General features: G+C 39.4%; 5 protein-coding genes across 9 annotated transcripts; 1 reads left to right on the forward strand and 4 right to left on the reverse strand.

Moving 5' to 3' along the window:
• Positions 1-81: 81 nt before the first annotated feature.
• Positions 82-3,798, reverse strand: LOC135339938 (SWI/SNF-related matrix-associated actin-dependent regulator of chromatin subfamily B member 1-like). Of its 3 annotated transcripts, none has more exons than XM_064536189.1 (7): positions 3,657-3,798; positions 2,935-3,463; positions 2,670-2,797; positions 2,233-2,399; positions 1,772-1,962; positions 1,310-1,441; positions 82-328 (listed from the first exon to the last, which is right to left on the reverse strand). In XM_064536189.1, the coding sequence occupies exons 1-7, from the start codon at positions 3,709-3,711 to the stop codon at positions 289-291; spliced, it is 1,242 nt and encodes a 413-aa protein (XP_064392259.1). In that variant the 5' UTR covers positions 3,712-3,798; the 3' UTR covers positions 82-288. The 3 variants fall into 3 exon arrangements, with proteins under 3 accessions (XP_064392259.1, XP_064392260.1, XP_064392261.1); XM_064536190.1 differs by having other exon boundaries at positions 2,935-3,488; positions 3,657-3,795; XM_064536191.1 differs by having other exon boundaries at positions 2,935-3,488; positions 3,618-3,730.
• Positions 3,726-9,350, forward strand: LOC135339934 (trichoplein keratin filament-binding protein-like). 2 transcript variants are annotated; one of them, XM_064536180.1, is made up of 21 exons: positions 3,726-3,860; positions 4,294-4,490; positions 4,700-4,808; positions 5,014-5,063; positions 5,119-5,161; positions 5,707-5,832; positions 5,912-5,943; positions 6,057-6,131; positions 6,218-6,284; positions 6,338-6,400; positions 6,514-6,563; positions 6,623-6,689; positions 6,773-6,811; positions 7,017-7,088; positions 7,207-7,268; positions 7,737-7,818; positions 7,937-7,996; positions 8,347-8,472; positions 8,616-8,683; positions 8,736-8,811; positions 9,166-9,350. In XM_064536180.1, the coding sequence occupies exons 2-21, from the start codon at positions 4,294-4,296 to the stop codon at positions 9,196-9,198; spliced, it is 1,497 nt and encodes a 498-aa protein (XP_064392250.1). In that variant the 5' UTR covers positions 3,726-3,860; the 3' UTR covers positions 9,199-9,350. The 2 variants fall into 2 exon arrangements, with proteins under 2 accessions (XP_064392250.1, XP_064392251.1); XM_064536181.1 differs by lacking the exons at positions 8,616-8,683; positions 8,736-8,811; positions 9,166-9,350 and having other exon boundaries at positions 8,320-8,435.
• Positions 9,351-9,390: 40 nt separating this feature from the next.
• LOC135339918 (ubiquitin carboxyl-terminal hydrolase 48-like) lies at positions 9,391-17,870 on the reverse strand. Of its 2 annotated transcripts, none has more exons than XM_064536161.1 (31): positions 17,696-17,870; positions 17,516-17,586; positions 17,418-17,458; positions 17,302-17,361; positions 17,027-17,107; positions 16,763-16,977; positions 16,654-16,711; positions 16,535-16,594; positions 16,149-16,322; positions 15,842-15,975; positions 15,532-15,703; positions 15,214-15,295; positions 14,812-14,913; positions 14,434-14,528; positions 13,985-14,166; positions 13,541-13,589; positions 13,419-13,474; positions 13,174-13,287; positions 12,583-12,773; positions 12,209-12,333; positions 11,951-12,064; positions 11,809-11,870; positions 11,538-11,651; positions 11,072-11,196; positions 10,918-11,024; positions 10,618-10,655; positions 10,474-10,546; positions 10,157-10,282; positions 10,030-10,093; positions 9,573-9,593; positions 9,391-9,504 (listed from the first exon to the last, which is right to left on the reverse strand). In XM_064536161.1, exons 1-31 carry the CDS (start codon positions 17,833-17,835, stop codon positions 9,482-9,484), a joined length of 3,069 nt encoding a protein of 1,022 aa, XP_064392231.1. In that variant the 5' UTR covers positions 17,836-17,870; the 3' UTR covers positions 9,391-9,481. The 2 variants fall into 2 exon arrangements, with proteins under 2 accessions (XP_064392231.1, XP_064392230.1); XM_064536160.1 differs by having other exon boundaries at positions 17,409-17,458.
• Positions 17,871-18,298: 428 nt separating this feature from the next.
• LOC135339953 (leishmanolysin-like peptidase) lies at positions 18,299-22,023 on the reverse strand. Its single transcript, XM_064536207.1, has 11 exons — positions 21,800-22,023; positions 21,591-21,705; positions 21,419-21,526; positions 21,211-21,287; positions 20,991-21,101; positions 20,281-20,392; positions 20,161-20,223; positions 19,726-19,908; positions 19,498-19,575; positions 18,725-18,805; positions 18,299-18,664 (listed from the first exon to the last, which is right to left on the reverse strand). Exons 1-11 carry the CDS (start codon positions 22,021-22,023, stop codon positions 18,482-18,484), a joined length of 1,335 nt encoding a protein of 444 aa, XP_064392277.1. The 3' UTR covers positions 18,299-18,481.
• A 20-nt stretch (positions 22,024-22,043) lies between these two features.
• Positions 22,044-25,884, reverse strand: LOC135339955 (leishmanolysin-like peptidase). Its single transcript, XM_064536209.1, has 6 exons — positions 24,457-25,884; positions 24,304-24,404; positions 24,050-24,080; positions 23,917-23,999; positions 23,115-23,232; positions 22,044-22,193 (listed from the first exon to the last, which is right to left on the reverse strand). Exons 1-6 carry the CDS (start codon positions 24,577-24,579, stop codon positions 22,044-22,046), a joined length of 606 nt encoding a protein of 201 aa, XP_064392279.1. The 5' UTR covers positions 24,580-25,884.
• Positions 25,885-26,104: the final 220 nt, after the last annotated feature.

Genomic DNA, 26,104 nt, shown 5'->3' on the forward strand with positions numbered 1-26,104 from the left:
TAATTTTATGCGAACTTTTGCGAGGGTTGACCAATTCGCAATAGTTAAATCGCACAAGGTCAATTTTTCTGCTGATTTGGCTCATTCGCAAAGGTTTTTCACCAGAAAAATATTCTAGTAACATATACAGTAGGTAGCACACACTTAATACTATAATATAGCGAGTTTGTCGCCTATAACGTGTACCAGATAAGAAAAGCCTTGAGAAATTAATGTCACTTGTTTTAATTAACAAAAAGAATTGAGAAGAAAGCAATGATAGTTGATTCACGGTCTACAGACAGACATCTACCACCCTGGGGCAGCTTGGGCCAATCTTCTCATTCTCCTACGTGACAAAAGAGTTACATGTACATAAAAACATGCATTGATGGACATGAACACTGTCATGTGGAACGTACTCCTATCATAATAAGGACTCTCTTAAAGGACACGTCGTTAATCAGGGCACTAGCTCTAGGTCATGCATGGTACCTGAGGTATATGCACACATTTAGATTCAAGACATGTTTGGGAAATCAAATGAAGTTACTGTAGGTTGTATTTCAAATGTACTAGCGGTTAACAAACCTTTCCAAAATGACCATTGACATAACATGTGCAGTAATTACATCCGTAGAGCGGGTTATTTTCGTGTGGTGGAAATTCCGTACTTAATTAAGCATTAAAAGTGAAAAATTATTATGCGCAATAAGGTTTTACGTCACTATATTCTTAATTGGAAAGTGGTAGTTTACACAAAAATTTGCACCAACGAAAATTGCCTGCTATACGGATACGTAGTTTAATGTTAAATCAACCGTATCCAGATTATAAACTCCATGCCCAATGTACTTGCCTCTAAATAGTGGACAGACAAGAAGCCATGCAAATAGAATAAACGCATGAAGATAGGAAATTGTATTTGCCCTCGAACTTGCTTTGCTAAATCAGCAATATTTTAACAATGTGCTCTCAGTACAAAGGCCACTATTAAAAGATCTCACAGACTCGCTCTATTGGAGTTACAGCTGCTTCCCTTCTGGTCGCCTATATCTGTACACATGCAAGTGTCTTCGTTAATGGTATTCATAATTACTTAATTCGAAATGGTCATGTACATATTTGGATATAGTCGAGGGTCTAGTAGTGCATGTCGATGTAACTGCATGTGGACACAGTGAGCAATGTCATTATCAATTCCTTTTCTTTTTTGCCCATATTTCTTCCTAACTTCCCTAGAAAGGACAACCTTTCCGAAAGCCATAATGTCCACTATTCGGAGTGTCTGCTGTACATGTACAGTATCCTGTAGCAAAATTTGCTGTACCTTGTATTTCTGTCTTGGTCTCTCATCTTCTTCTCCATTTCAGCATCAGAGAGCACCTGCAGTGTCGGTCCCCACTGCTCAGCATCCCCCAACTGACGTACTGGGAACTTGATTGAAGGGAGGGGGGCCTCGCTGCAGTGTACATTACATAACGTCATAGATAAAGGAGAGGGTTGCAACATATGCTACATAATTGTATCATCACTACATTGTATCATCGAAGAATGTGAGGCCTAAAGCAGATACACAACAATAAGCACGATCATGACTTTAAACTGCAGCATATCATGCACTTCTCACATATCAGGATTGCAGCACTTAGCCACTATAACTATATGTACATGTAGTTATTTGCGTTTTTAGCTGCCGCTAGACTTCATCTTGCATTTGTACAATTATTTGTTGCTATATACATACGAGTACTAGCTGTAATAATCACTTTTGCAATGCATCCATACCTACCTGAAAGCATAAGTTCGTGTATGCCAGCTCAGTTGTCCACGAATAGAGTATGCAATGGTTGTAACAAACTCTCCTCCCAAACCCAAGTCGGCACACAGCTGTCGGGCAAACTGCTCAGGGCTGTTGAGAGGATTGGTGAGATCCCATTCAAACTGGTCATTGAGGGAAATGTTGCCCACGTGAATATTTAGCTGTAAGGAAATGGATAGCAATTTCTGATTCATACATGTACATGTGTTGTGCTGTATCCATGTACATTTGTACATGGATACACAAAACGTCTTATCATCAAGGCTGATGACTTCTCAAAGACATAATATACATGTACATGTATGTACTTGTACATTTAAGTACTATGGAGACTCAGAGGCTATTTGACTATGAATAATCTGCAGGTCATCATCGCAAATACATTAACATGCAGATTACTCACGATTGTACAGTACACGTACAAAGCGTACCTTGATGATGACCCTCCTGTCCTCCTCGTCTTCTGGTATTATGTCCACCGAAAACTGCTCACATTGCTGGCGTATAGAGGAGGCTATGGCCGGAACAAATGAGGAGTTTGGCAGCTCAAGGTCATCACACAGAATCTCAGCAAATTGATCAGGACTCAACAAAGTGTCTGCATGCATGTATTACAATTATACGGGTGGGCATGTCAATGACTATACATATACGTACGTACTACACTGTAAGAGGGATGGTGGGATGTAAAATGTACATCTGATTTTTTGCTTTTTATCAAAGCGCGCGGCGCATAATTATCATAATTCTATCTGTGGAAACGGGAGCTGGGCCACAATATCCGTGAGTACTATAATTATACTGTTTCATGAAGGCTAGTGAAGTTTAAGAAAACATTTACACAAAAATTGTACAGCTGTTTCCATACCGTTCTTGTTCCAGGTAAATGTGTCCCTAAGTTTTTGGCCGTCGATGTCAATGTCCAGTCTGATAGGAACCAACACCTCAGGTACAGAGGCTGCTTCGTACATTGCCTTAGGATTCTTATCTTCGTAGCTGCAAAAACATTGTTGACACTTGCTTTCTGAGTTATCATGTAGTGATAGTTTACGTGTACATGTAAGTTACATGTAAGAATTACATACACATACTGTAGGTAGTTGAATTTATACAGTACTAGTATAATCACTCACCATGTTGGGAAGCTCTTGACTTTTTTGGTGTTAGTCTTGTACCTGGCTATGGTAGTGGCACAAGGCACAGCGTCTAAGTGGTAGGAGCTCCCAGGAATTGTGGCTATCCATGGGCTTTTCTTAGAGCCTCTCGTGCCAGTACCTGAGTTGCTATGTTGTGTAGAAGGAGTCCTGTCCACATTACTTGACGAAGACACCACAGTATCAAACCCAAATGCTGATCTGTACTTCTCATCGTTCATAGTTAGAACGTCCTCGATTTCAGACACTTTGACAATTTGTACGTTAGTGGATACATTGTTATAGCCATATCCTATCTGCTCACTGGCATGTTTTCGCTCCTCGTAAGTCATTTTTCTCTTCCATAGCCCAGGATAACGTTTGTAGAGATCTCCTCGAAATAGACGGAAGTAGTTACCAACCTCAGAGCCTAGCATGTACTCGTCACCATCCTCCACGAGACTAAATGATTTTGGACGGGGACCATAGGTTTTCATGGTAGTGCACAATTTCGAGGACATCTTAGAGCCTAGTACAGTGTATCAGTGCAGTGCCTGTTGTACAATATGCATGAGGTGTACAAAAAACACATATAAAACGGTGTGCTTATGTAGATTATATTTGGCCACAAAATTATTTATAGACTGATGTCAGAGCTCTTGGATCTTTGCAGGTAAACTCACAGAACAATTATCAATTGTAAACATCACCAGTGCACTTACAGTGTAACCAGAGGCTCTGGTTTCTAACTTGATCTAGGACGTTTTCACTTGGCATTTGCTTCTAATTAATGTGCACCCAAATACTTTTGTTTTTCCATGGTGAATTTAAGCCAACACGTACTGTTGCAACTGAACACACCACCAAGATCTGCTATATCTACACATGCTACTATCTAGCCTACTAGGCCAGACAACTCTAATAAAGTAAGTGTCGTGAATGCATAATTATAAACTCGCATCCTCTGACCTTGTTTAGTTGTTTAATTCCCTATACGTATACTCTTATATCTATATGCTTTGATATTGATAGTGCTTAAATTTAGCGGGTTGTCTTGCCTAACGTGGGAGAATTGAGGTCTTTCGAGTCGATAGGGCAGCAGAGTCTCACCAAGTAGATCAATCATTGAATGACAGTTATAGCTATAATTATTATGCTGCGCTGGTTACCCGTACCCTGAGGCCATCATCTTTTTATACATCCCCTCTCTCTAGATGGCTCTCCCCACATTAAAGGTCATACTACAAAGTACACCGTCCCCACTCTATGGCAATGTCAATAGTTATAGCTATAATTATTATGCTGTGCTAGTTACCCTAAGGCTATCATCTTTTTTTTTTATACATCCCCTCTCTCTAGATGGCTCTCCCCACATTAAGGTCGTACTACAAAGTACACCGTCCCCACTCTGTGGCTGAGGGACGCATCGTAAGCAGGAGAGTGTTGGAGGAGGATGTCAGGCAGAGATGGGCAGAGAACTCAAAATACTTCAACAGTTCCAACGTGAGAGCCAGCAAACAGGAGGCCTGGACATCCAGTAAATCGTTCCAGGGCAGGTGTGTGCTGCAGCTATTACATTTCACTTCAAGCAGAAAACTATTAATTTGCTGGATATGCATGGTTTCATAGTGGGACGTTATAAACTTGATTGCTATAATTATTATTATACTACACGTATGCAGAATTTACAGATGTTGTATGTACCTGTATGGAATCGAATGTATCCCTCGTTTAATAATGGTCGATTACATACGTTTTCCAATAGCATGGATGCATACCACAAGAGAGGTATTGAGGAAGAGAAGAGAAGAAAACTTCTGGTCAGAAGGCAGAGATTAAGTGAACTGCTTGAAAAGGAAAATAAAGAATACGAGGTATTGACCTAGGCTTGTGAGTGTGTAGTTGTACAGTACATGTGCCCTTAATATTACATGTATATCAGGGCTCCATGGTATATGTCTGTGTCCATCCTATTGTGTTAAATCCCAGGGGGGCGAAATACCCCCCTCGCCCCCCCCCTCAATGCAGCCCTGTATATGTATACGTGTAGTTGTTGTTTAATTTCCGTTGTACGTGTAGGTTGAGTTGAAGTCACGCTCTCCTGATCAGTTGGCAACCATGAGAGATAGGTATGGCTATATTGTGCATAATTATATGCGTGTGCTGAGTATTTATGTTTTTTAGAGCTGAACATCTCAAAGGGCAACGTGAAAAAGAAAGGAAAATGGTAAGCCAGTTGTAGTAATTCAGAAAGGCACAATTGATTTGCACCAATTATTATGTCAAGTAATTTGTTACCCTTCACATAGTGCAATTTTAGATACACTGTACATGTACATACAGTGTATAGAGAAGTATCAAACAAGCAGTCTCTGTGTCAGCTTTTCACTTATGCAGGAAGACAAAAAATATGTATATGCCATGTCTTGCCTACAGGTTGTTCATCTCTTCAGATAGCATTTTCAAATCGCCTGTAGGCCGGTCGAGCTGTAGCTTGAATGTTTCAAATAGGTCTCCTGGGCATCTCCATGCTCTAGTTTGAATAACTCGCCATCTCGCACCAAGTCAGTGTAATTATCAGTAGCGTGTAAAATAATTTCGTAGTGTATAATATACACTACGAAATTTTATATAATAGAGATTTTATCTATCCAACTACAACTTCTACAACACTAATTATACTTTCTGTAATGCAAGTTGGTATACATGCAGGAAATCGATTTACGTGTTTTACAAACTCGCAACGGTAGCTGACAGTTACTTACTTTGCAGATAGCGGATGAAAAATTTTATGAGCACTGGAAGGACAACTGTCCTGAGCTTAGAAAAGTGGAGTCCAGGGAAACGAATAAACATATTGTCAGTGAGTGGGGGAAACAAAGGGAAAGAAGAGAACAGGTACAAACCTCTGTGGCATGCATTGTTAAGTGCAACATAATTATACTGCTCTTATTTTGCTTATACATGTATAATACAGGAATTGGAAACAGCAAGACAAGAGAAAAAAATGTTCGTATAATAATTATGTAGACAAGTTATATACACTAACAAGAGTTAAAATTCTATTTTCTAGCTATGTACATATCTCACCACACTATTAATCAGAATTCTTTGTGCTATAGGTATGAGTTGGAGTTGGAGCAAGATAGGTTGGCGGCCCTGAAACTACAGGACAAGGAGCAAGAGAGGCAAAAGAAGTAATGTTGTCTATGTTGTATTCAGCACTCATTCACATATAATTATACACACACACGTATGTAATTTCCTTTGATGGTTTTTGTAGGGAGCTCAAGGAGCACAGTGAGGTGCTCAAACTACAAATGAGAGAAATCAAACGAAGAGAGAAGGAGGTCAGTCATAATAATTATTACTACTGTACACACACTATACTCGTCGATTCCAGGCTGCTCTGCTGGAACAAAAACAGGCTAAACTAATTCAGGATCAAATTGAACTGCAGAAGGCGGTAAGGTTTTAACTACTTGTACATGCATGGCTGTTGTGTTTGCAATGTGTATAGGTGCTTGTATAGTACGCCATACACTTGTAAACCTTGACTAATCAGACATATCCTTGTAGGAAGATTCAAGGAAAGCAATGGAGGAAAAACGAAAAAAGAGTGAACTACGGTATACATTAACTTCGTGGAGCAGCAGGTTCTATTAAATAATTATGTTACACACCGCAGGAGATTTCTCATCCATCAATGCAAGGCTCAGCTTCGAAGAAAAAGTCAACAGATACAAGAGTCACTGGTTAGTGCTGTAGTATTGGTCGATAAAACCATGCATGCAGTATTTACCATGCGTACGTTTACTGTTAAAAATTTTAAATTCAGGAATTAGATCTTGCAATCCTTGAAGATTTGGCAGAAAAGGTAGGTTTTTAACTTTTTAGCAAGCCAGACAAAATTATCTGTAAATTATTATATCAATTTAACTACTCGTATGTACATGTACAGTTGTATGTGTGAGCTAGCTAGTTACACTAATTTTCTGTACTGGTATGTACACGTACGTACATGACGTAATAATGCAGATTTTATGTTCAGAGTGTTCACTGTAAGAAATGCTTGACTGCAGGAAAAGGAAGAGCAATCATTACACACTGCTCGTAGGGAGAGAGCTCGTGCAGATACCCTATGGATGAAGGAGGTTATTGTCGAATTACACACTCTTATTTATGTAGCTATACCACTAGTAAAATTGACTGTTGTAGTTTTTCATGTGCTCTATAATATAATTATTTGAATGGATGACCCTCGTGTTACAGATGGTCACTAAACAACTGGAGATCGAAAAGCAAAGAGAATTGGAATTGGACAATATGTACCGGTGGGAATTAATTTCGTTTCTGTTTGTGTTTAGGTACCATGATGGAGAGTGGGGGGGGGGGGGGAGAGAGAAAGTGAGGAAGCATGGGGGTGGTGAGCTGAGAAGTATGTGCTCATAATTATTTTATCCTGTACGTACAGCAGTATATACTTGTACATTGTAAAAATCAGCATGTCAAGCCCCAATAATGGTGGCAGTGGTGTAAATTAATCAGTCCAGATGGAAAATTATGGAAATTACATGTACTAGGTACAGTATATACTGGCAACTTATTGTAGTAATTGGCTCATGAAGACCCCTTGTTTCGAACTACAAACACAATGCATGTGGGGATTAAATAAGAATAGCTGGTTAACATAATGCTTGTTAGTGCACTCTCGCGAAGAGGCAATATAATTTTATAGTGCTCTGATAGTATACCATACCTACGTAGTTGTCACCTCAACTTCAACTTTATTCCTTCTCCAGAGAAGAGGCTGCCCGACTGTGGCAAAAGCGTGAGGCAGAGTGGGAAAAAGAACAGCAAGCGAGAGAGCGGTTAATGAAAGAGGTATTAATTGATCGACCTTGTTGTACGTATAATTACTTATGTTTACAATGTCTTGTGATTGTTTAATGAGTGAATAATGTACGTTGCACTACAGAGTTTCAGATTGTCCATATTTCAGGTATTTGAAGAGCGAAAACAACAGATTAATGTGAAAATGGATGTACTTAAAGAAGAGCAGGTATCTACATGTACATGTATGTGCCTGTAGAGTACCATACCATATAATGTACAAAGGCCTAGATACATACAGGCGTATAATTATGATCTGTTATACTAGCATGAACCTACCATTTACATGCATAATTATGTATGTAATGTTTGGACAATAACCTTATAAGAAAGGTGGTGGTGCGTGTGGTAATTATAAGGCATTCAATCTGGACTAGTGACTATTTGTATTATCCACTGCATGGTATTACAGGACTATTAATGTTCTCTCACTATAATTAAATTATGGGGTACAGTGTAACAGTGGCATACATGTACATGCATGCAATTTAGCTATTGCTTGTTGTGACACGTGTATAGTCTCAGTCGATTCAAGAGCGTGAGAGACTGATTGAGGAGATGGAGGTGGAGGTGGAAAGAGAGGAGGCTGAAGCCACCGCCAGACAGAGAGATACTGCCATGATGGCACAAGGATGGCACCAACAAGTATGCCATACATACATACATGTCATGTTTATATAAAGCTTATGAACATGTTGTAACATTGTGGTGAAGGGGGTAGAATGTACGTGGCTGAACACTGAGAACAGTTTTTAATGTTAACAAAAATCCCTAACACTCTTGTATAGATCAAGGAGAAAACAAGGAAGGAAGAAATAGAATATATGAGGTACCAGCGAGAACAGGAAGAGCAGAGGTACATGCATGCATGCTATATGAGTTCAAGTGATGAATTCTTGCTATTATAGGATGGCTGAAGAAACATATGCAGCACAGGTTCATGATGAAGAGAATATAATAACCACCAGGAGATACACACCCAAGGTATATAGCTGAACATGTTGACCAGCAATCATACATCCAGCTTGCAAAATGTGTGCATACCGTATTACTAGAATGTTTTGCGAGCATTAAACATTATGCGAATTTTGTGAGGGTTGATCAATAATTCGCAACAATAAAATTGCAAAACCTACTAATAAATACACACGATACTTGCCAGAACGCAATAGTTTGATCGCAAAGGGTCAATTTTTCTGCTGATTTGGCTCACTCACAAAAATTCATTAAATATGGTAATGATTATTAATTTTATTTTGTATGTTACAATGTGTGCATGCACATGATGGCTGTTATTATTTAACATCTGTACTATACACAATGTCCGTTTTTATGCAGACGTATTCAAGAAAGAAAGTAGCATGGAACTGAATGAAATAAAACGTTTATAAACCAAAACAAGAGTACTCATTGCAGGAACTATAAGGCTCTATCATCATGTCACTTACTTAATTATAATTATGTACTGTATTTTTGCTGTTGATAATCCCCAGCACGTGTTTTATTATTACCACATGCACAGTTACAGTTACCAATTTTGTTGGTGGCAAAACCGAGTTTAGATTCATGATAAAAATGTTGTTATAATTTGGAACCAGAGTTGTATGTAATTATAGATCTACAACAATCATATACCAATTAAGGTAAAAAAATTCTAGCTGTCCAGCAATCCAGTACCTGCAAGTGTAATAGAACATGCACATGTAACAGCAAATTATTACGCATACGAATTCATTACAAATTACCTCTAAATCCATATTCTGGAGCTGTAGAAAAAGAGGTATACACAAAATTTGTAATACATTGTACAAGCTACATACTTGTACACAATTACTGTTCGTGGGTTATTTTCGTACGGTGTAATTGTGTACAAATTAATTGTAGAGCATCATCCGAAAATTAAAACTATTAATTCTACCGTAGTAAGCTCGATCTACGTGACTATCCTAGCTGAGCTGTAGACTACAATTCATAAGGGTATTATATAATAGTTCATAGGAAACTTTGCACCAACAAAAATTACCATTGGTTTTTTTCACTGCAGTATAATTATAAAGTATTTCACTACTATTATAATTATATTACATACATGTAAGAGATCTAGTATGGCTTAAACCACTTGAGGCCATAGCTCAACTATTTACATACATAGTATTTACGTAGATACTTCGAAAAATTCAAAAGTTTTATAATACAACTTACTTGCAGCTGCAGTTTGAGCCGTTTCTTTCAGAAACAACGCTATTTTATCTTCTTCTGTTGGGGCCTACATGTATGTTGAATATCGAACTACTACTGAGAATATACATATAGCTATAGCTATAATTACCTTCAGGAAGAGCACTGAACCAGACTCTACTCCAAGGTCTCTCAAAGGTTTGTCAGGATGTTGCAACACCTCCCCATACAGATAAAGGGACTGCTCCCGTGGAGTGAGTTCATACTCTTTCATCACCTGCATGAGTAGTCCGTTGTATATGTACATAACAGTGAGCTCAGAGAGTGGGTCAAAACACATGACACTGGGAACACATAATTATAGCGGGCCATTCGTTGTAAACACCTTAATAACGATACAACAACTACAGAAATAGCAGTAATGCTTAATATATTGAGTCGTACAGAAAAAATTCTAATACTACGTACCATCAACTGGAGCTGAAACAGTGACTGGGAAAGATCTATCTTCATTCTCTTGGCAGAAGGTGGTATGCTTCTCCTATAAGACAACAGCGTTAAATTATACATTAACATACTGGCAGAAAAGAGCTCTATAAAAGAATACTATACCTTGATCGCTTCTTGAAAAATGTCAGCATTGACAATGCCTATCAATATAGAAAGATAACGTGCAGTGTAAACAATATGGCACCGTGGCAAGTTAGTAAATGTGATAATAATGTATGCTCAAGTGCACTCAACTATAAGCCTCGTTCCCTGCCCAACGTTTCTCTATTGTAACGCTGGAGAAAATCGGCCTGCATAACTTAACTAGTACAATCGTATCGATTGAGAATTAATTGCTATCTGATTACCACTGACACCATAATACTACTATGTACTTGTAGTGGTAAATACACGCTCATGTACCTCCTCTTCATTATCTGAATCCTTGAGATGATACACATAAACAAAGGTGGCTGATTCCAAACCATTTTCAACAGGCTGCCAACGACTGCTACACCCATCACAAACTTCTGCAAGACAACATGTCATAGTACATGAAACAGATACACAATCTTACCAGGAACAGTTTTAATTGTTGTCGAGTTATCCTCTAGATTTGTCATCACTGAAATGGTGACACTGTTTTCTGATGTGAACCACTGTAGTAGAGCGTGCCACTCTTCAGGATGCACCAGCACTACACTGAACCAAAAACCCCTTTTTACGGGTACTGTATACATGTATGTATACATGTATATGCATGCATGCATTAAATTGAAATCGACCAATCTCAAGGATATACAAATAGAAGCTTTTTATAGAGCTGAAAAACGCTAAAAAAAACTGTCAAACAAACCCAATCCACAGGTGTATACACACCATTACACAATGTGTAATGTACAATTACAATTACATAGAATCCTTAAGCTAACGTGTACTGTACTTAGTGTTAAATTAGCTAGTACACAAGAGTATAGATACCCGTGTTTCTCTTCAGTGAATCCCTGCAAGTACAGACTACATATATACATGTATGTACTTACTGCTGTGCTAGTGTCTCCCAATTGTTTTCCCTCACTGGTATTGCCAGCTTACTATGAGAACAGAGCAGCAGCTCCACACATAGTGAAGTTGGCATCTCATACGTGTTGGGGAACCTGCAACATAATTATTAGTCAATAAATGTGGTTACACTTCAAGTCTTGGTTGGCCATGATCTACGACCGCTTCAAGCGCTGGAGTATAGTATTTACGTAGAGTGCTTTAACTACATGTACATACACGTACGTATTGACTGATACACCATTGGCGTACCGTATACACGAAGTCCAGTTATCCATAAACGTCGTTGGTAGGACAAACACTTCAGACTGCAACTATGCATGAACACACATTATGATAGATACATGCATAAGAGAGTTTACGTATAAAAAAGAGGCTTGCATCATTCTAATACATTTGAGATTTGAGGCCGATTCCTGAGGAAGTAGAGCTCAGATAGCGCTTCTTTCTGTAATCGACATGTTGACTTCAATAAATCAGTACGCTTGTCAGCTTCACTCTTGTTCACCTGGATGTGCATATACATAACACAATAAAAATCAAAAAAACTACATCACTATCAGCCCTCTTGAACGTATTGCAAAATCTGTATACAATGAAAATACTGTAAAATGTTATTTCATGTACGGTAAATGTTCACTGACACACTAACCGTGCACTGCTGACAGAGTTTGTGCAGTGCTGCATAGGCCCTGGTTGTGGGGAAGTGCTCGTGAAGGATAGCCCATACCTCAGGTTGTACCAACCTTCTCTTGCCTTCACCAAGACAGAGCTCATCTACAGTCATACAGTATATACAGACAGTAAGTACACATGGCAATCTACAAGTACAGTGTAGACGTACGTAACCAAATCGAAACATAAAACGGTTGCACGTGCATGCACGCACTTTCAGCATACACGTACACCCAAAACGTTGGTATGTACATGTAGCTATATAAGACAGCAAACTCGCCAAATTTTTTAAACAGTTTTACTGAGACACGTACCCATAATAATTATTACGCTAAGTACATAGTTTCCCACCATGCTCGCAGAGTAGGTCAGTGTTAAACACAGCAACTTCTGGTTTGTCACTATGCTTTCCTTGAGACGCAGTACCATCGCATAGTGATTCAGAATCCTGATCGCTCCCAGACAGCAGGGCAGTCAATTGCTGGAGACGTGTCTTCCTCCAGTTTTGCAAAGACTTTTTACCCACCCAAAAACCGGAAGCACTGTGGCATGTATAGAGAGTGCATAATCAGTGGACACAGACGTGTCACATATATTGCCTACACCATGACGTACGTCTAGTTGTATATAAGCAACGTCCCATGAACACAATGGGACATCCCATGTATAAGGTTTATTTTAGGGAAGTAGAGGCTGGAGCATTCACTGCTCTCTCCCATGAGCTTGAAGCTTGTACATGTAAGAATTAATATAACTACACAAACATAAGTTTGAAATTGCATTAGATGTTGCATTAGCTGCATGCATACGAGATACCAGTAAGTCAAAATTCCATTCTCAGAACTCAGTGCTCACACTAACACATGTAATCTTATGAATCTTTGTACATATAATTATACGTACATTGTAAATACGTGCCTGTATATAATCATATACATGTACCTTGTACACTTTGATTTCAACAGCTTGGTGATGACTTTGTGCTGTTTTTCCATCTTGTCTTTGAGTTGTATTTCTTCACACCGCTGTCGCACACATTTCCCACACAGCAATTCACTATAGATAAACGTTTCTATACATAATGTCAGCTACAATCAGTCATGATTTATCGATTTGGAAAAGACACTATGCATATTATACTTAAGCGCTTGTCTGTTATAATTGTGGACAGGTTTGTACGTACTAACCTGGCCATCCTCAGTGGACAAACTGACTTGTCCAATTTCTCACAAACAGCATCTAACTATACATGTACAAAATGAATCATAAAATTGTTACATCATCATGGTTGTGGAAGCCTGCTATTTACCCCAATGCTGCTTATTCTTTTGACTTCGGTAACAGCATTCAGTGACAGGCTACGGGAATATAAGTACATTTCGGTCTTACTACTATACACGATGTGTATGTGTTAGTACAGTTCTAAACTTTGGTATTGGTAACAACATTTCAGCACCAATCAACCATAGTTTTACGTACGTGCTGGTGTATCAGACCTGGCTACAATTTACGGAATTACACTGTAGAGTGCTGTGACAGACGTCAGTTCACAATGCGAATCATATACATGTAGATGTGTAATTATATTATTAATTAAGCCTTAATTACTAGCTACATCTAAAATATACATTTACGAGCAGGCTGAGACTAAGAATACAGCACTTTCTCAAGGCTGATACAGACGTTTAGACGTTTACACAGACGTGTACACGTACGTACATAGTACATCCAGAGGTTAGATACGTATACTCACTTGCTGTGCCTACATAGCAGTGGTTCCAGGGTGCCCCTCTCCCCGGGCGTCAGTGACCCACCCAGCCAGGCCTTGATCCACGAGGTGAGCACCCACACGCACCCCTCACCCTGTACAGAAAGCCCACTGTACAGTCCTCTCATCTCAGCAGCCCTGGACTCCTCAACAACATGCTGAGCAGACTGTAATGGTGACAAGCATTTATTTAGCTGTATGTGGGTGATCATTGCACTACAAAAACCTATTTTATTTACAAGGGTAGTCAAGATGCACATTAGGGACACTTACAAAAAACAATGTATACATGTACATGTACGTACACGTGGGTCAAATTGGACCACAAGTATGGACCTCACATGTAAACTTTTAAGTGCATATTGTGCACTGCCATGCATGTGGCACTAACTGTAGGCATCATCACCATATCATAATAATTATTATTATTGTACCTCAGCAGCTTTCAATTCCTCCACAGTGGCTAAGAAGGAAGCATTGTTATCATTGCTGAGCTTTTGAAGGTGGGGAGGTACCTCACACAGGGTATCTGTAGACATGTACAACTGTACATGACATATTTAGCTGGCCTGCATTAATTTAAGTACACACAACATGCAGTGTCAGTATTAGTGCTGGCAGTCAAAAACTGGCAACTAGCTACATTGTTGTAATAGAGCCAGATTGAGAGCACTACATGTCTATACATGCACGATGTAGACTAGCTTGCAAGTTAATAGTAATTAACATAATTATAATAATTATATCGTATCACATCAGATTTTCAATGTCAGTGGACAGTGAGCAATACACAATATGCAATATACATGTACCTTTGAAATGGTCCTCTCTTTTGTAGACAAGCATGTAAACGTTGTTTGATACGTGACTCCCTTTTGGACAGCGTCGCATTCCTTTCTGGGAGGAGTCAACACCTACATGTACAGATGTGTCAGTTATCAATGAGGGAACGTGCTCTTTGAGTTTCAACAACAATATCTGTCTGCACAGCAACGTTTGACTCAAAATAAACAGGATAGTATCCAGCACTGTTTTAGTATACTGTACACTTGAACCATACTGTACACGGCAGTAACACAAGTTGAAGCTGATCTAAGAGTCGATCAGAACTATCATACATGGATGTAGTAGAGACAGTACTATATAGCGTTAATTAGCTACAGTATCACCATAGCTCTTAATTCAGTTTACGTGTAGTTCGTACTGCCACTCACTGTCTTCATCCGAGCAGAGAATCAACTTGTCGTTCTTGCATTCTTTCACAACGTCATCGTCAAACTTCCACCATTTGCCAGTCTGTCAGAGAGTAAAAGATTATACATTTAAGCATTCGATTCAAAGCAATTACAAACTAACCCTATCTATACTCACAACAATACACGCAAATAATCTATTAGAAATGTACATGTATGTACGGTAGACTAGGTGTACGTAAGAATGTACATGCAATACACATGGAAGTATTGTTTGCATGTTCTACAAATGGACATGCACACACACACACACGTTTTATGATTGTACATGTATCCCACCTTAGGATTCTTGATGTAGGCAATGTAGTGTCCGGTATAGGCAGAGGCTCCGCAATGCACGATGAAGGAGGATAAGTGATAGAGAGGGGTAGGCTTACCAGTGTATGTACTCAAGTCTAACTGGTCTGGGAACACAAGGTGAGAGGTCACTTTCACCTTGGCCAGTAGAGACCTGCATAGAAATGTGGAGACAATTTCAGGGAGATCCTTACGTGTTATAAATGTACGTACTGACGTAGGGGGAGAATTCCTTATACCATGTACATTGCATACATCATTATAATTATATTGAACACCTCTTATTGCTCACAAGTTAAACACGAATCTGAGCATCTGCAGAGTGAGCACAGGTGGCAGTGACTTGAGCTGGATGTACCGACTCGCATCTCTCTTCCCAGAGCAATGACTACAGTGGTATTGGTTGTCCCCACTCAGACTCTCTTCCTGGAACACGTTAAGAAAGCTCCTTACATATTTAAACTCTTCTTAAAAATCTTTCTCTAATAATTATTACGCTAGAGTACTATAGGCTATGTAAAGAAACTGATCCCTTACACCAACATGTTTATTAATAACTGCTTGAAGTAAACAACTATAAAATTGCTAATTGAGCATACCTTAAAGAACTGTGCCAGTGATTTGTGGAGAGTGGGACAGTTCTGCACACCGAGCTCCAGCTCGTAAAATGGTGACTCGACACCTGAAACAATTCCACATCCCTCACACCTTGTCATGTACGAGTAGCTCCCTCCATACAAGTTATCCACGCATCTCCGAAAGACTGGATTGGGCTGAAGAGAATTAAGAGTACACATTTTTCTGAAACACATATGAGAAACTGTACAATCAGCCGGCCCAATTAGTCTAAGAAAAGGTACACATGTACGTATGCAGAAATATGTACTGGTCAACAATAATTTAAAAGCAGAGAGCATGCAGATAAAATTATAATTATGTACGTGTTACAACACAGTACTTTAAATGGGAGGGCACAAACACAAACCTCTGTTTGGAAGACACAACTGAGTTGACACAGAAACAATTTTCTGAACTCTTGAGCATCCTGTGAGCACAACCAACAATACATTCATAATTATGGTGTTTTAGGCATGTTTTAGGCACCTGTTGTCTGTCATGCTGCAGGTGAAGACTGTCCACAAACCCAGTAGCATCAATCACTCTGTTGGCACGTTTGTAACAAGAGATTACACTGGAATTTAGATCTAAGTACCTTCTTTTCGATTTCAGTAAATTGATGAAGAGCATTTGTAGTTGTTCGATTACAGCAATCATAGCGCTTGAAACCATTGCCTGATTGTCACTCCCAGTCCCAGACTCAACACTGGCACAGGTTGTTGACAATTCTTCAGACGTATCTTTCACATCCAGGTCAAGTTTGGCTTTTTTTCTGCTTGTAAGTCCTTCTAATGTCCTATCAACTGTTTTCTACAGTGCGGGCGCACTAATAACAATTTACAAGACAGAAAAAACACACCTCAGCAACTTCTGCGGGATGACGACTGACCACTTTAAATGAGAAAACAGCCTCTCTCAGTTTGACATCAGAGAACCATACCTACATGTAATACGCAGCAAGCACAATGCATCTGATCAATACTGACTTTTGTTGCTTGTGTCAGCCAAAATGCAATATTCTTACAGTATATGACTATTGAATTAAGTTACCGTACGGATGGGATACATGCACATCACACTGTACAATGTATACGCTAATCCTTAACGAAGATATGATACATGAGAAGCACACACCTGCAGAAGGGAGTTGACGTAACAAGTAGACCCTAAGTTTTTCAATCCACAGAAGTCCTCCTATAAAAGCATGGCGGAATGATCAGATCAGATCACAATAGTTTCACTTTACTCACATTTTTCCGGACATAATCCTCCATATTAGACTTGTGCATTTCTATAAGAATAATTATTATGTCTGTACTTAGCACTCAATCTATGCATGGTCACTAACCTGATGAAGTGTTCAAAAATGAGGCCTCGCCTAGGCAGTTCAAGCAATTGGGATTCCATTTGCAGTTTGTTCTACAGGTATGGAAGATTGACTCACTGGACAAGCATACAAGCACACAAACAACAGCCCCACTTCCCAATGGCATGCCATACCAGAAACAAATTTGTAGCTAAGGCTGACCTGCAAGAACCAGACTTGCATTGCTTGCTTGTAATCCTATATGCCTGGTTAATGTTTCCAGCTGATATATGGTCCAAACTTGTGGTGAGAGCCCAGTCCCATGCTTTTCTCTCCTGCAAAGATCTCCATCCCTTTGCCATGATGACCAGTTGTTGGCACGGATCACTGTATAAGAAAATCAAAAACAAGAAAATTGCCAATCCAGTCCCTAGGTGGCCGGCCAGCGAGTCTATTGCTGTCACAAGGTTGCTGGAACTACATAATATTGTAGTGTCCAAAATATACATGCATAACAATTTAGCTAACATTTTAAATCAAGTTTGTGTTAATCACTGCTCAGAGCAACATTATTTATCGCTGTAGATTCAAGATGCATGATTTTTTCCTCAAATCTATTCTGAAAACAAAACGTCATGCTACTTTACTGCATGTGCCCAAAAAGTACACAATAATTATCAACATCAGATGCATGCATGTGATAATACATTAATTATGTTCGTCGGCTATTTATAGGTTTTATGCTCCAATATATAAACGTACATGTCCACTTGTTTAGAGCGGTTTTACTGTTATAATGGTAAACCTCAATTTTCAACTGAGTGATAAGCTGTCAGCTTCAGATGTGTCACATAATTATTCTCAGTATTTTCACTCACTATATAATTATAAAGAAGATAAATATTTTAAATATGTGAAGTGTACAGATTCTCATGCACATTAACTAGTTTGAAAAGGAAAACTTCAGAATATAAAAAGATGGCATAAAACGCTATAGGTATTTATGTTTTAAAACACGGTGGCTACCACTAGAGCTGCAAGGGAAAATATTGTCACAGCAACTGCACCGGTGACTTCTGCTCTGTTATCAGGTATTGACGGAGTGACTGGGAGATCAGTACTGCCCTCCACATTCCTAATCCTGTCATAGCAGGACGCTGGCTCTGTGGTAGGACAGTTGGCTAAATTATCCTGTGGAAATGGAAGCAGCTATATATAATCACTATGTTAATGTGATAAGAATGTACTTACATGGCAAAGTTGTGAGCATGCAGGGCAGCGTAGAGATGCAGTGATTGAGGCTCCAGTACTGTCAGTGAAAGAGAATTGAATCTAGAGAGAGAAAATTAACACAAACATGTCTGTCGAAGGTTAAACTACAACTGTAGTTTCAGTTTGTTACTTAATGAATAAATATCGAATAGTCGAATGAGTGCTTGCTTACTACATGCATAATTATAGTATGAGGGCAAAGGAAGAATAGGGTCATGTTTAAAGAAAGATTAAACATTCTTGTTCTGGGTTCTTGATCTTTGCTGCAAATAACAGCTTAGCGTTTCTGTTCTTTATTTGCTTGCTTGGGAAGCCTACTATACCTAGATCTCTCCAGTGCAGCAAGACATCACAATGTATATCCTAGCCACGGAAGGATAATTTCCAATCTTGTAGTTTCGAAGAATGCAATAAAAGATCAAGGGTTGCAATTAAATCCTGGATCTCCTCTCTCAAGCTGATTCCTCTGGGGCGCGATAGTTCAACCAATTTCTGTTGTGATTATAAGAGAATCAAGCTAGAGGTGGTGTATAAACTCAGGGGCGCGAGGGTAAATTCAGTTTTACATGTAAAACATAGGGCCACGTGGTGTTTTAATTAGTCACCTTTTGACCCTGGCACTACTCCTCCTCTGGTATGAGGGGTAGATGAATGCTTAACCCAAACGGTACCTCATAAATAAGTGATTGAAAGCATAAAACAGGAGTGTGTTATGTGTTAGTCCCCTATGCATGCAAAATAACGAAACAAACCTGTTCTCCTTCACAAGAGCATTGGTATGCAAGTCCAGATACCTTAATTGTCACACCAGTTGTTGCTGAGCAGGAATACTGGAGAGAAAGACACACAGAGAGAAAGCATACATGTACCAACACTACGATTAATGAGGTAGATTGTATGTGTGGGTGCAATATTCGTACGCATGAACAATGTAGCACTTGGTTTGTGTGCAGTGTCTACAAAGATGCATGAAATAAAACCTGATAGCATCCAGATCCAGTGGAGAAGCCAGTGTAACGGTTGTTGGTCCACTCTCGAGTGCCATGCTCAATGCACCTTGACCCCTGCTCGTAAACTTCTGCAAGGACATTCACGGTAGGCTGATTAGTGGCCACATTGCATTGTGTCCCTCTGTCTCTGCCTGACTCTTGAATGGTAAGCACCTATTAGGTGGAATACATACATGTAACATTAATCGTGCATATAATTATGAGTTACAAACAATTATAATGACATCTTACGTATAAATTCTCAACTAAACAGACCTATGAATGTAAACAAACAACTACGGATATGATAATCTTGTGGGAAAAACAAAAACAGATCGATCTATAGACAATTAAGCTTTCCTAACTGCTTTAATTGCTAGTTATGAAGAGTGCACTTGTGGTGCTCTAGTTGAACAGTTGGCTCACGTTTTGGAATGGGCAATAGTCTGCAATAACAACATTTCCGCCATCAGTGCGTACAGTGAAGTACTGAAATAACAGAAGTTAAATCATACAAAGGGACACTATAATCTCTGGCAGACATACTTGATAATCGAGGGATGGGTTGTTCCTGATTAGGTTGCATTTACCCACAGCTTCATAATCGATTGTACAGCCCCGTTGCATGTCAGTACAATAGGGTGTCACTGGAAGCCCCCTAATACATTGTAGAAGCATATTAATTATATAGGTATGCAGGGGATATGCAAGCATAATGTTGAGAGTAAGCAGCTTCCAATTAGGAATTATGTGGGAATAGCTGGTAGCTGTAAAATAGCATAATTATGGGTGGGGCTCACCTAACACCAGAAAAGGTGCACATGGGGCTCACTGCTTGGACATGTACAAGTTAGTGCGTAGAGCTAGAAGCTTAGCACTGGCTACAAGCTATATGAAGCTTTTTGTTCGTTTTCGAGACTGTTAGCTAGTTGTATCCAAGATGAGGTAGCTTAGGTAGCCAGCATTTTGTTTATTCCAATGGGTATATAACACTTATTATCCACTACATTCAAATGAATGGCAACGTAACTATCCTTGGCCTCGGGGCTTTGCCCTCGTCCTTGAAAGTTTACTGCCATAAATTCTGATGTAGTGGACAATAAGATAACGAATAATAGGCTATAGCTTTGAATAGGAATAGAACAACTGGTAAGATCGTGTTTTATTGAAATCCAGGCAACTCGTCCTCGTGTTTGTGCCTGTATATTTCGTAAAACACTCGGTCTCATGCTATATCCATTACATAAAACACTTACTGATCCGTTTGAGAGTTGATCCAACTCAAGCAAGACCTTGTGGGAAAGTCACACCCACTCCCCTTACCCCAAAGTAAGTCCTGTGCCATGGTATAGTTTACGTCATACCATCTGCATTGCACAGGAGAATTGGGGTTTAAAAAATACACGCACTCACATACTAACTTTGGATCTACATACACTACACCCCATCCAAGTTATGTATAGTGAATGCACTCACCCACTGTCCTCGAATGCTGCCAGTGAGATCCTGGAGAAAACAGGATTGAAGGTTAACTCTCCAGTCATGGCCTCATTCTGCGTTTAGAGTAAACAGGCAAAGACACAGCATGTTCCATACACTAAGTACTATTTGAAGGTCAGACATAACTTTAGTATATACAGTACAGTACACTAGTTAGTGAAATTATCATACCAAATGTTATTACCCCCATTATTCTCTTCTCCCAGTGACTGACGATTGTGCCAGCCGCCCCTTGGTTTTCTAGCTCCATTCCCGCAAGTGAAGAACAATTAAAGTGGGCACGAGCTTCACGCTAGATATACACAGAATAATAAAAAGATCAATGTGGAAGAGGCTGTCGTGAATCAATTACTCACTAGAACAGCTGGAGTAACCATGTGAATCACACTATGATTAATAACTCCATTAATGGTATCCCAGTCAGGGTATGTAACATCGAACTGGATAGTACTAGGTGAAGGCATGTAGTACCTACATGTAATACAAACAAAAGATTGTAAAGTTATTTTGAGGGCAAAGATATTAAGGTGGCAGGCGTGAAATGAAATCTCGTCTATACACTAACCTTTCAGCAACGTTGAAATTCATTGGCAGCCCATTACTGTTTCTTGGTGTCCTAGGATTGCCATTATCATCTCTCCAGAAGGCAAACAGACTGGAAGCAAAGGCTAGGGCATGTGCAGTCTCGTGTTTTGCTAACTCCAGAATAAAGTCTGCAGCATTGCCGGTAACCCCCAGAGGACAGAAGTTGATGTTCCCAGCAATTGGTCGGTCCAAACTTGCTTCCATCTCACAAGCACGCGCAAATGCTACAGTTTGAGCTCCACCATTGTTAGCATCAGGACATTGGTATCAATAGCCGAGATATAGAGGACCACATCGGCACCAGACACACCTATTCCGCCATTGTTAACCTGCTCACAGTTGTTGGAACCCATGCCATTGCACTGAGTACAGCCCTACAGAGGCAGCATTATAGTGAAATAGGGGCAGTGAATGCTAACAGGAAGGTTATACCTACAAGATATAATTACAGTATTTATGTGCTCCAACAACTACATGTATCTATAATGAAGCACACTTAGCTACTGGATTAATCCAACAGAAAAAGGGGATTGAAAATGACTATGCTTTCCTGTGTAAACGGTAGAAACATTCCGCATTATATTTTGTGCTTGCAATTATTTCGTGGTTGATCATTCTGTGGTTGTACTTAACTGCATGTTTCTAGCTCTCCTATCCACTAGCGATCACTCGGGGGCTAGGAGGTACTCTAGAGAAGTAAGTGTACACCACTGACTAGCTCTACATGTACATCTGTTTTCTTTACTTACGTTTTTTAATTTTTGTTGAATTTAGCTTGAACCACTCTAATGTCTTTTTTCTTTCCCTGCCGTGAAGCCAAAGCGAGCGAAGGACATTGCTTGACTTGGTTATTATGTATCTAAGTGCTACTTTATGCTATGAATAAGCTGTACTGTTCATAAATGTTTGCAGTATATAATTTAAACTGCTTTAGTTGTATAAATATATACTTTTAAACACATCACGTGCCTTTGACCTCCCACGACTTCATATTAAGGGCTACTCTTTCTTGTATATATAGTTGTTTCGTGATAGTGGCTGAGTGGGTTAGTCGATCGTTTAGAGCTAGGTTATCTTTACATCAACATTGAACAGTGATCAATTCCACTATTAATTTTTCAATGTACAGCACATTGGGCAGTCAAGACAGGTAATGAGTATGCTGACTATAAATTCTATAGTTTTAGCCATAACGCAAAGTGTTTCACACGAAAATTTCGTTCCAATCCCCCTTACTTACATGTACATACGTACGGCTAAGCACTTTCATGGTATTGTCATTGTGTATTTCAAACCTTCAAGTGCTCCTCTGGGATAGAAACTTCTCCACATGTAGTGCTTGATGCACAAGTAGAATTACAGCGTCTAGGTTCAAGAGACGTGGATGGGAAAAACGCCATTCCTGTGCAGGCACTGTAAACATTAGTAAACCACATGACTTGTATGATGTCATTGCTAAGAGTAAAGACATGCGTAATGCTTATATATGGTAAAAATTGTTCCAATAACATTATAACAATAAAAATATTGTAAGCACAAAGTCAGAAAAATAATTAATGCTTATACCACACTTACGTCACCACTCATTGGTAGAATATTAGCATACAGCCCCAGGCATGCACAGTTTTCAAGTAGTTCTTTCATTTGTTCAAGAAAGTAAGTACAGAGAAAAGAGCCATACTTGACGGTAATAAGACTCAAAGCGACGGCAGAAACATGGAAGGTGCTCTCCAACAAGATGGCTATAAGCTTCCATGGGTCCATGGACGTGGTTTAGATACCAAGAAGAGCTTGCAACTCCAGTAAGGGACATCGAATGGTCAACGCTTGGACCAGGAAGCTCTTGAGCATCTGTAGGAGTCGACGTGTTGCTCAACTAGCTCTTTGACGGCTGCAAAATCCGGCATAGTCTCGTTCTTTTTTGCAGTCTGCATCGTGGATTGAATTGTTGCTAGGGGGAGGTCTTTTTATAGTGCTACGGTCACGTGGTATAAGTCAGATATGCCACACCTACTCGGAGGATATGCACCCCATATCCTCCTCTTAGATGTGGTATATATCCTATACATAGAGGTCGCAACAAATATATGTACTTACCGTTCAAACAGCAAATTTACTTGGATTCGATCCACACTCAAACTGTCTTCAAAGAATTGGATGAGCTTGGGAACTGTTTCCGTCTGTAGAAAATGAGTCATTTCTGTAGATAAGATGACAATTAATAACTTACCCTGAGCATGGCTGACTTATCGTTTGGGAGCCTGTGACAAAAGCATGGTAAAAAGTGATTGGGATCAGGTGGCATATACGGCACCGGATGTGGAAACGCCCTAATTTTTATTATTTTCCCTAAGATAACCCGAACCCCTCCCCCTTCAAAATTACATCCAGTGCCGTATATGCCACCTGACCCAGTGATTGTACCAGACCATGAACGCAAAGAAAGTAAATTCGGCATGCAGCCCAGTAATTTAAAGAACATACGCATTATCCACTGAAATGTCAAAAATAGGGACTATCCGTATGGTTTCCCTGTTACTCTGTCTGGTCACACGTCCACCAGACACCTCCACCCCAGTGATAAACTGTGTGTGCAGAAAGTGAACCAATTATTAAATAAATTAGCAAATCACTCACATCTTTGGCACTAGGAGTGGCATGGTAGTGGGCTGAGGCTAGGCTCACACAGACTAGAACTAACAGGATACATGGGATAGCAGTAGCCATTAGTGATACATGTAGACTCCTCGGTCTACTCATAGATGTAGGAGAGAGGGATTGGAAACGGAAGTAGATTTCAATGTACTTCACATATGACCTCGATAAACATCCTCGCCTCGCTTAATGAGGGCTAATTTATTCCCCAGTAACCTCGCGGGTAACTGAGATTATTGCAAATCTAGGATTTTATGAGTTGTCACTAGTATTCTGTCAAGTTTTCCAGTATCCAGTGCAACTGTGCTTTATATAGATAGTGAATAACCATTATTCAAGCTCTATTTACCGTTGCAACTATCTTCTTCATTGAATTTAGGTAAGTTTAATCTTGTATTGTACACATTTATCCCTTTTTCTCTGAAATGATTAATGTTTAGGTCGTATACTTCAATATGCTTGTTGGTAAATCATGTGGTATCACCCCAAGCCAAAGAAAATTAGTCATACATCAGCTGGTAGAATTTAGTGCTAGAAAAAAGTTGAATTAAAGAGCACCACTAAAGATCCCTTTTTTGGGAATATGCTAAGCGTTACAGAAATTTTAATTTTAGGTATACATTCCCTTATGATTGGTGATCACCCCAAGAGCATTAGTTTTGGATCAGGTGGATGTATAGCTTTTGTGTGCATGAATGTGTAGTCACCTATTTTTACCTCACAATTGTTATTGGCCCGGTAGTAGATTGTGGTGAAGGGCCTGTAGGCCCGAGATATTTAACTACTACAAATGCTGTTTCATCTATATTTTATATAGCAATACCTCGCAAGCCAAAACGTACTGAGTACGCTGAAGAAAAGAAGACAGAAGAATACCGAAGAATACCCCTCCTCTCTACACCCCTACACGTCACCGCCCTCGTAAATGTTATTGGCTATTCCGGCTATATATACACTCTTGTATACCTCACCAGCTTCTCTCCATCTAAGACTGTCTGATAGAGTGCTAAACTAATCATAATTATAGCTGTAATAATCATTTTTATCGTGTAAGTTGTTAATGTTCGATTTGATCCCACTCGTTTTACACTTAGAAAGCAACTGGCAGTGCTGTGGAGTGTTTTGCTGTCTCCAAGTGTATGTAATTATACTTAATGAATTGGAAATTGAAATGTACGCTCACCAGCCTAGTATATATAGAAACTTCGTACAACTGATTCATCAAAAGTGAAAACAATTAAGAAAGTTACATGGTGTATTATGTATCTTGTCGTGTGAATGATCATGGTTATTGCCTCAAACTAGTGGACTTCTTGATGGTTTTCTTTTTCATTTAAGTTTAAGTTGGCAGCAAAAGAGAAGCCTCTGACAGTCACAAATACATTCACAATTTCAGGGAACTAAGCATCCTCTGATGATTTTATATCTACTGTGAAACAAGTATCCAATACCACTATATAGCTCTGCACATTCTCCTTACTATTACCATGTACCAATGCACTGTTGATTGAGTCTCTTTGCCTCTTCTTTCATACAATGAGTTTTCCTCATTTGAGGCAAGAAAAGAAGACAAGAAAGCGAGGCGCGGATGTTTTTCGAGGCCCACTTCCGTTTCCACTCTCCTACATCT

This window comes from Halichondria panicea, chromosome 8 (genome assembly GCF_963675165.1).
Source record: "Halichondria panicea chromosome 8, odHalPani1.1, whole genome shotgun sequence".
Classification (NCBI taxonomy): Eukaryota; Metazoa; Porifera; class Demospongiae; order Suberitida; family Halichondriidae; genus Halichondria; species Halichondria panicea.

Excerpts from the sequence above, each read along its gene's own strand:
- LOC135339938 (XM_064536189.1), bottom strand. The coding sequence starts at position 3,711 with ATGCCAAGTGAAAACGTCCTAGATCAAGTTAGAAACCAGAGCCTCTGG. Across the intron at positions 3,464-3,656 it reads CCAGAGCCTCTGGTTACACT|GCTCTAAGATGTCCTCGAAA; the intron begins GTAAGTGCACTG and ends ACACTGTACTAG. Across the intron at positions 1,963-2,232 it reads ACAGGAGGGTCATCATCAAG|CTAAATATTCACGTGGGCAA; the intron begins GTACGCTTTGTA and ends ATTTCCTTACAG.
- LOC135339934 (XM_064536180.1), top strand. The coding sequence starts at position 4,294 with ATGGCTCTCCCCACATTAAGGTCGTACTACAAAGTACACCGTCCCCAC. Across the intron at positions 5,064-5,118 it reads TTGGCAACCATGAGAGATAG|AGCTGAACATCTCAAAGGGC; the intron begins GTATGGCTATAT and ends TATGTTTTTTAG. Across the intron at positions 6,401-6,513 it reads AAATTGAACTGCAGAAGGCG|GAAGATTCAAGGAAAGCAAT; the intron begins GTAAGGTTTTAA and ends ATATCCTTGTAG.
- LOC135339918 (XM_064536160.1), bottom strand. The coding sequence starts at position 17,835 with ATGGCAAAGGGATGGAGATCTTTGCAGGAGAGAAAAGCATGGGACTGG. Across the intron at positions 11,025-11,071 it reads AACAATTAAAACTGTTCCTG|AAGTTTGTGATGGGTGTAGC; the intron begins GTAAGATTGTGT and ends GTTGTCTTGCAG. Across the intron at positions 10,283-10,473 it reads TGTTTCAGCTCCAGTTGATG|GTGATGAAAGAGTATGAACT; the intron begins GTACGTAGTATT and ends CTACTCATGCAG.
- LOC135339953 (XM_064536207.1), bottom strand. The coding sequence starts at position 22,023 with ATGGAAGCAAGTTTGGACCGACCAATTGCTGGGAACATCAACTTCTGT. Across the intron at positions 21,706-21,799 it reads AATTTCAACGTTGCTGAAAG|GTACTACATGCCTTCACCTA; the intron begins GTTAGTGTATAG and ends TATTACATGTAG. Across the intron at positions 20,393-20,990 it reads ATCAACTCTCAAACGGATCA|GGGGCTTCCAGTGACACCCT; the intron begins GTAAGTGTTTTA and ends ACAATGTATTAG.
- LOC135339955 (XM_064536209.1), bottom strand. The coding sequence starts at position 24,579 with ATGAGTAGACCGAGGAGTCTACATGTATCACTAATGGCTACTGCTATC. Across the intron at positions 24,405-24,456 it reads CCACTCCTAGTGCCAAAGAT|TTTATCACTGGGGTGGAGGT; the intron begins GTGAGTGATTTG and ends CTGCACACACAG. Across the intron at positions 22,194-23,114 it reads TCCCAGAGGAGCACTTGAAG|GGCTGTACTCAGTGCAATGG; the intron begins GTTTGAAATACA and ends CTGCCTCTGTAG.